This window comes from Tympanuchus pallidicinctus, unplaced genomic scaffold (genome assembly GCF_026119805.1).
Source record: "Tympanuchus pallidicinctus isolate F22 unplaced genomic scaffold, pur_lepc_1.0 scaffold1, whole genome shotgun sequence".
Taxonomy (NCBI): domain Eukaryota; kingdom Metazoa; phylum Chordata; class Aves; order Galliformes; family Phasianidae; genus Tympanuchus; species Tympanuchus pallidicinctus.
In genome coordinates, this window is record NW_026294618.1 from 3491810 (window position 1) to 3500265 (window position 8456).

General features: G+C 48.1%; 1 protein-coding gene across 1 annotated transcript; it reads right to left on the bottom strand.

The window, feature by feature from the left end:
- Nucleotides 1-5654: 5654 nt before the first annotated feature.
- On the bottom strand, nt 5655-8256 carry LOC128085943 (antimicrobial peptide THP2-like). Its single transcript, XM_052693975.1, is given in 4 exon segments — nt 5655-5871; nt 6506-6630; nt 6862-6940; nt 8142-8256. Coding segments are annotated over 3 exon segments (255 nt in total). The 5' UTR covers nt 6920-6940; nt 8142-8256; the 3' UTR covers nt 5655-5799.
- Nucleotides 8257-8456: the final 200 nt, after the last annotated feature.

Sequence of the window (8456 nt, forward strand, 5' to 3'; positions counted from 1 at the left end):
CCAGAAGCTCTTCCCCATTAGCACCATGGGGATGCCAGAGCTTGCAGTCCCTGTGTGGCCTTAGGGTTTGCTGCAGGTGAAGAAGGTTCAGAATGATGCTCCTCACTGGGGATGGCAAGCAGGAACCTCGTGCTGGTCCTCTCAGGCACGGGTGTCCCTCATCCCTGGCAGCCACAGGCACTGGCTGCATGCAGGTGGCTCTGCTGGGTGGTATAACTCCATGTTAGTCTCTTTTTGGAGTGAGTAGCAGTTCTTTTGTATGAGTGCTCAGTCTACAAGTCCATGGATGCCAAGGAGATACCCTTCTTCTACTCAGGGGAAAGAAGTCCTCATGTGTGCCATGGAGGTGATTCTTGTGCCCAAGTGGACCAGGACAGTGCTCCAACAGGAGGATCAGACTGCATGTTTGCTTGCCCATGTGCATATGCACTCTGAAAAATAGGAACAAAATAATGGTTATCTCCACTGATGTGGTGAAAACTCCTTCTCTTGGAATTTGCCTGATCTAGCCGCTCTAAGCAAGAAGGCTGAAAGCAGAAATAGCCACATGAAAGAGTGCATCAGCCAGGTGACAGGGGCTGGTTGTTCCCATTCATTTCTCCCATTTCCCCTTCCCCTACGCATCCTCCATAAACTTACACAGCTCTGAAGTCCCTACCTCCCAGGTTCACATCTTATCAGCTGTGATGTTCACCAGCCTCTCCAGAAGTGCCACCTGCAACTCATTAGCCCACTAATTCGTGTGACTGGAATGTCTCTAATGTCTGTTCCATCCCTAGAAATATGCCTCAGCTGTTAAGATCAATGGTATCCTGGACCACATTTGAGAAGGTGTTGCCTTGCACATCAAGGGAAATGGCCTTTCCCCTTGGCTCAATACCTGCAGTGCCAGGTCCAGTTCTGCAGTCATAAAGGCTTGCAGGAGATGCAAGGGGATGGAGCTCTGCTCCATGGAGCCCGGGGGCACAGGGCACAGCCTGGAGCCCAGGAGCTGCCATCAGCAGCACTGCTCTGCTGAGTGGGTGCCTGAGCCCTGGCACAGGGAGCAGAGAGCAGTGGGGGCTGCGCACTGGGGAGCCCCAAAGGTCACCTGGATGTGGTGCTGAGCACCTGCTCTGGGTGTCTCTGCTTGAGCAATTTGAGAAGAGCTAGCCTGCAGAGGTTCCTTCCAATATTAAGCATATCCAGCTGCTTCCCTTTCTCATTATTTCTTGTTGCATTGGAAAAGGCTCCAGACCAAGTTGATCCTGTAGAGGATCTGACACTCTCCCTCTACGTGCTTTTACTGTTGTCTTTACCACTGTGACTTGAACGGACTGGGAGAGGATGCAGATGGGTTGGGTTGGCTGGTTTTCTGACCTTAACACATATCCTGGTGTTACTATCTCTGTTTGACTAGACTGAAACTGTAGTGCTTCTCACCTATGGCATGGCAGCCACGTGACTATCTTGTCCCAGGTTCTTGCAATGTCTCAAGTTGAGAGGGTTTTCAATATCCTGCATGTTATTGCACATCACATCTAAACTGACTGCTTAATCAGATAGGAGGAGGCAAAGAAAGATCCTCTTTATTTTGGGACCAAGCTGCTGTTTGCTGTCTGCACCAACCAAACACATTGCACATCCCACAAAATTTCCACCATGCTACCACAGCTCCTGTGCCTGCTGTGAGCCAAGATGTGTTGCGTGAGGGTAACTGTGACTATTGCAACAGCACCAGCAAGCACCTCAGCCTCTCCCACCACAGCCAGCAGCAATGAGGAGCAGCTGCTCCATCCCTATGCACATGGGTCACTTTCTGATTGGCCAAGGGGAGAGGTGGCAGCCAGAATAAGCCCATGTCCCACAGTATAAAACTAGGGGAAATGGGGCAATGCAGTATTCCCTGATTCTCACCCACTTGGATGCACACTGTTGTTGGTGGGGCTCTTGTTACCTTGCTGTACTCTGAGAAACCATCTTTGGGTGAGTAACTTGGTGCTTCGTTCCAGGAAAGCTGCCCATTCAGTCTTCCTGTGCAAACCCATCATCCTGCAGCCATCCGCATTGCTAACTATTGGATGTGTCTGTGAATAGAAGCAAGAACTACAGGAGGCTGAGAAGGAGGGGAAAACATTAATAGGAGTGTTGGAGCCCAGAACATGTGGAAACCAGAGACAGCGTTTCCTATTTGTAGGAGAGACTGAAAGATACCTCAGTGCTTGAGGAGACACCTAATCATAGAATCACAGAATGATGGAATGGCCTGGGTTGAAAAGGACCACAATGATCATCTAGTTTCAATCCTTTGCTATGTGCAGGGTCACCAACCAGCAGACCAGGCTGCCCAGAGCCACATCCAGCCTGGCCTTGAATGCCTGCAGGGATGGGGCATCACAGCCTCCTTGGGCAACCTGTTCAAACCTAAGATCTCCTGTTCTGGGGGAACAAGGCTTGTTCCCTCCTCTCAGGCAGCAGAATAGATTTTCCATCCTTTCAGGCTTCAGTTAATACAAGGTAGAATTGTGTTGCTGCTTCTGCCCACCAAGACCTCCCCGTCCTTTTGCTCGTCCTGGTGCAGGGCTGCATGGGGCTGTGACAGTGAGAGCAGAGCTGGGGTGTTCTGTTATTGCTGGGAGAGACCATGAGTGGATGATGTGCCAGGATGCCTTTGGTGAGCCTGGGGAAAAAGAAGTGCTTGGGTGGAGTGGTTTGGGTAGCCAGCTTTGCGCTGATGCACTGCATCAACTAACAGTACATGTAGTGTGGCATTTCCAGGTACAAGCATTTCCTTGACTTTCAGAGCCTGGATTGACCCTCATGTAATTGTTGGAATTACTTCGTCGCAAGCACCTCCTGATGTGTAAACTGCTCTGACGTTTGTTTAAGTAGAGACAGAAGAGAGAAAGCAAATACACCAGTGGTACTTCTGACATGTTGTCTGTGCTAGAAAGTGTATCTTGTGTTGCTTTTGTTTCTCCCCTCTGTAGCCCTGTGAAAACCTGGGACAGGCGTAAACCATGCGGATCGTGTACCTGCTCCTCCCCTTCATCCTCCTCCTGGCCCAGGGTGCTGCAGGTGAGATGTGGGGTTCTCCATATCCCAGGAAGTGACTTGTCAGGGCTGGGTAACCATTAGGAGGTCTCTGATCAGTTGGTTCAGGAGGGAGGGAAGATTTAGGTTGGATGTTGGGGAAAGTTCTTTGCTATGAGAGTGGTGAGGTGCTGGAACAGCTGCCCAGAGAGGCTGTGATGCCCCGTCCATCCCTGGAGGTGTTCAAGGCCAGGTTGGATGGGGCCCTGGGCAGCCTGGGCTGCTGTGAAATGTGGAGGTTGGTGGCCCTGCCTGTGGTGTGGTGTTGGAGCTTCATGATCCTTGATGTCCCTCCCAACCCAACCATTCTGTGGCTAGGATGAGTGGCTGGGCTTTTGGGTTTGGTGCTTTGTGCACATGTTAGACTGAGATCCATGGGCCAGACATTCTAGAAGCACACACAGTTTGTACTGGTATCTCTCACTCATTTTCTCTTGCTCTGCACAGGATCCTCCCGGGCTCTAGGAAAAAAGGAATGTTTACGTCAGAATGGCTTCTGCGCATTTCTGAAGTGCCCTTCCCTCTCACTCATCAGTGGGAAATGTTCAAGATTTCAGCTTTGCTGCAAAAGGTAAGTTTTGGGATTAGGGACAAAATTGTACCTGCTGCTGTGATGGCAGAAATAGCTGTTGTTATATTTGAGCCTAGCTACTGGCTCTGAGCTATATGTGATCCAGGGCAGGGTGTTGGGAAGGAAAGGAGAAGTTTAGGACCTGTCCATTAAAGCAGCTGGGGGAACCCCAGATCAGACATGGGCCTCCCCGTTGCCCTCAGATAAGCAGGGCTGCCTGGCCTGCTGATTTCACAAATGCTTCTTCAGGTTGGTGCAGAGTGAAGGCTCTCCCCTGGATAGTGTGAGGCACAGAACCCGTTCCCTGATGTGTCCAAAACCTTGGAAACCAAGCTGTCTGCAATGGAGGATGATTATTACCTGCATTGTGATTAGTGTCAATGTGTCCTTGTTACCCAGGAGAAGGGATACACACTGAGAGACAGAAAAAGAAGGAGAATAGAAAGGGATGATTTCACAGCATGTTTTCTTTCTGCAGTATATGGGGCTGAAGAGCCGGACTTCCCAAGCAGGACGCTGCTCTCGCTTCTCACTTCTGGCAACATCCCCCACTGACCTCTCCCCTTCCCACCTCTGCAGTCTCCCATGGTGTGACCGTGGCAGTGGAAGCTGAAGACATCCCAGCGTGGGCCTGCAGTTATTTGCCCAGGTGCTGCTTTTCCCTTCTGAATAAAGGCGTGCAGTTTGGCATTGCAGCTGCTGGGAAGTGTGAGTGTTGTCCTTTTGCCAGTGGGTGCCCAGGGATGCTCTTCCCCATCAGCACTGGTGCAGCAAGGCCAGTGCTGCCCGTTCGATCCATCCTGGAGGTACCACCACACAGTGTGATGAGTCTTCCACCTCCCTCATCAGCTGACAGTCACATAATAACAGAATGGCCTGGTTGCAAAGGCCCACAATGCTCATCCAGTCCCAACCCCCTGCTGTGTGCAGGTCACCAACCAGCAGCCCAGGCTGCCCAGAGCCACATCCAGCCTGGCCTTGAATGCCTGCAGGGATGGGGCATCCACAGCCTCCTTGGGCAACCTGTTCCAGTGCCTCACCACCCTCTGGGGGAAAAACTTCCTCCTCATATCCGACCTAAACCTCCCCTGTCTCAGTTTAAAACCATTCCCCCTTGTCCTATCACTAACCACCCTTGTAAACAGCCAGTTCCACAGCACCCACCCTTTTCCCAGCCTTGATGGAGGGGCCTTATCCCACAAGGAGACCTGTGTAGTTCTTGGAAAGGAATAGTTCCACCGGTTTGCCTTTCCAGCTCCTTTTTAAGGTGAGATCTCCAATGAGACCCATGTACCTTGACCTGGACACATGCAGTCCAGCAGGAATTAAAGCAGGATGTCTTTACCTCTTTGCCTGTCTAGACTAATTGGGATTGCATGCTGGGATTCTCCACCATTAGGCAATGGCTTCAACCTTTCAGCAAATGCAGCCCTCAGCTCTGTATAATTAAATGCATGTGTGTACATCCATTAGTGCAGGTATCTCAGCAGTTTGTTATTGAATATCCTATTAAATAAGTCACTTTGGTCCTCTTTCTCTGACTTCCCCTCCTTTGACTTCCCAGCTGGGTGTGTAGCCCTTCCCACAGCCCTGGGGCTGATGCCTGCATTGGCTTCCAGCTGAGTATCCCCTCTGGAGTCAAAGAAATCCCATCTCCTGTGACACCAGTCCTTATGGGAAAGCTCTAGGGATGTTTAAGAAGGGAAGGAGGTCTAAGTGAAGGTCAACTTTTATCCTATTTAAGGGCTATATTAAATTCCGTGCTGCCTCAATTTGGCATGATAGTCCTTGCCACCACACCTGCCCCAACTTCCCTGTGGTTCCCCTCCACATGGGATGGCAGCTCCATCTTCAGGCTGCTCCTTAGCCTTGATCACCCCTATTTCCAGCAGGTCCAAGCTGTACCAATTACTGCTCTAACACTGGACAGCCCCAGAGCTGTGCCACTGCATCACTGCTCTTTAGGAGAAGAAATGTTTCCTAATACCCCAATACACAACTGACACCAGTATAGATGCTATGCAACAACAATTTATTCAAGAGGAAGAAAGGCAGTACAGAAGATATTTGTATTTACTCTATAACACAAAACACATTGCATTAAACATGCGAGGGGTTTTCTTGATGCTGAGGTTCTGCTGTAGCACGAAGGGGATTCAAAGCAAGTTCCTGGAAGAAATTTCCAAAGCTCTTGAATGGACTCATGAAGTTTTTATGCATCCCATGGCCTGCACAAAGAGAAAAAAAACGATCAGATTATTTTTGTATTTATATTCCTTCCCTACTCACTGTCAATCCATGCATGTCTTCTTGTTCTAAACATTCCAAAATATCTAATGTATCGTGCAACCCGGACTGGGACAGCCTTGTGCAGTCCTATCTGACTGGGAGGAGTGCTCTGCTATTGCTTTAGGAAAAGCAGGGAACTGAATTGGTATCCCCTGGTCTTGGGCTGAGTGCATTCAATCCAAATGATATTAGATTTTCTTTTGAAGAAGTTTCGCTTCTTGCCCACGCTCGACTGCACTCGGATCTGTGTTCATCCTGCAGTGCAACCCTATTGCTCCCCATGCACCATAACAGCCCAGTTCTGAAAAGGTGAAACCCTGATATTTTGCTCTGGCAGAGGAGCTGTAAGGGGTCAAAGAGCTGGGACTATGGCCATACTTTACCCTTTGTGTCTGGACACATTGTGGTGCACATCTCAGCAGAAAGACAACTGTAAAGCTCTGCTAGCAGCTTACACCAGGCTGCCCTCATAATATATTGCTTCTTTCATAAATCCAGACAACATTCAGCAGCATCTCGGGCAAAATGTATTTGTCTACTCGTGTGATGGATGAACATCAGTGAATGCCAAACTCACCATTTGCAGCAGGAACGGAACCCAAAGCATCTTCCAACTTTGATTAGATGGCTGGGACACCTTCCAAAGTGGCAGGACCCTCTTTTACAGAACAACATGTCCCTCTTGGGTGAAGACAACCCTGCAACAACAGCAACAAAGTTCCTACCCTCTGATTCTGCAAGGCAAGGTGAATGCAACCCCACTCACTCCGCTGCCTCAAGGACTGCAGTGCAGGTTTGGCTGTGCTGAAAGGTGAGCTCACGAAGGAAACCCTTCCCCATAAGCCAGTTGTTATCCTCCCCCCACATATCCAGGGGGATAAGCACCCCCATGGTAGCACTGCCACCCTTTAGCTCCTCTTTCATCTTACCTGGAGAAACCTGGAGTGCCAGGAAGAGGAGAGAGAAAAGCAGGTAAAGAATCCTCATGGCTGCGGATCTGCCGAGCTGCTACAGGGAAAAGAAAGAAGAGATGTATGTGACAGGCAGTCCCTGGAATCTACAGTCCTCTGTTCTGTACAGATGGAATGGCATTTGTATTACATTTTCTTCAAATTCAGAAATACCTCTGTGACCTCATGGATGCTCTGTGGGCATTTCTGGGGAAAAGAAAGCAAGGAGCAGCATGGGATATAAACACATATCTCAGGATTTAGGTTTATTAAACTGTTTTAATTCAGATTTCCTGCCACACTTTGCTGATACTCCTTGACCAAAATGCAACCATCACCTTATGCCTGGTTAAATGTTTTATCTAATAAATAAACCCCACTGAACACAATGAGGTGGCTCTACATCTGAGCTCATAAACGACGGAAATGCGTGTTCATTTTGCAACCTTGAAACTTATCAAAAGCAATTTGCTCAAAATCTTCAGCTTTCATCTACAGATGATCACACAGGAATGGAAACTCCAAATTCCAAAAACAAACCAACCTGTTCCCAGCTGACAAGAGACATTTAAAAAGCAATCCTGTAATGAAGTCACTGAAAGAGTCAATGACTAAAGCAACTAGTGTAAGAAAAGTGGGATACGATGTCTTAGCTGGGCTTATGGATAGAAGGGAGATATCACCCATTCTGGTGCTGGGGGATCTTCTGATCCACCAATCTTCCAATCTTCTGAATTGTTTTCTCTTAAGCACTGCGGGGAAATGAGGTTGCAATGAAATGTTGCATTTTTGCAAAAGGAATGGTAAGGAGCAGCCCGAAGCAGATTAGAAATTGGCATCAGAAGTTGGAGCAAAAATCTCTATATTTGGAAATACCAGGAGAAATAAGTAAGCAAAGTGAACCTAATTCTGAAAATGAAATGGCCTTCTTGTATTGATACCAAGTATATTTTGGTTTCCAAGAGACCAGCAGCTTTTCAGCCTGACCTCACCCCATTTTTCTCCTTGGAATTCACAAGTGGGGTACCTTTATCAAAGCCTGCTTTCTCAAAGCCTACAGAGATACTAGCACATATTTGAACTACTTATTCAACCTTTGTAACGCTGATCAACTTACATCCAATTTGTTTTAGAAGCCTACAAATTCAGATTAATAATGCTGAGCACACACACACATATGCACACATATATATATATATATATTTTTCCAAAAACACAGAAGACATTAAAAGAAAGACTGAAAAGAACTGAGAAGTTACCAGATATTAGCTGTGCCCAGAAGCCAAACAAGAACACCTCTTGGTCTATTCCCTCCAGAGGGCTTTGGCTGTGAGACTGAGAGCCTTTTTTATAACGTTTGCTGTGGGTAGTGATTCTTGCTTTCTCTTTCCAGTAGGTACCCATCAAGCCAATCAAAAAGTGACCCATCTTTTTGGTGACTTCTAACCCAACCAGAATGAAGTTTCTTCTCACTTCCCAGTCAAAAAGCAGTGCCGGTCTCTGAACCTACAAAGATTTTCTGCTGGAAAATCCCAGGTTCCTCATGCAATACCTCTTGTGACACACCAGTTTAT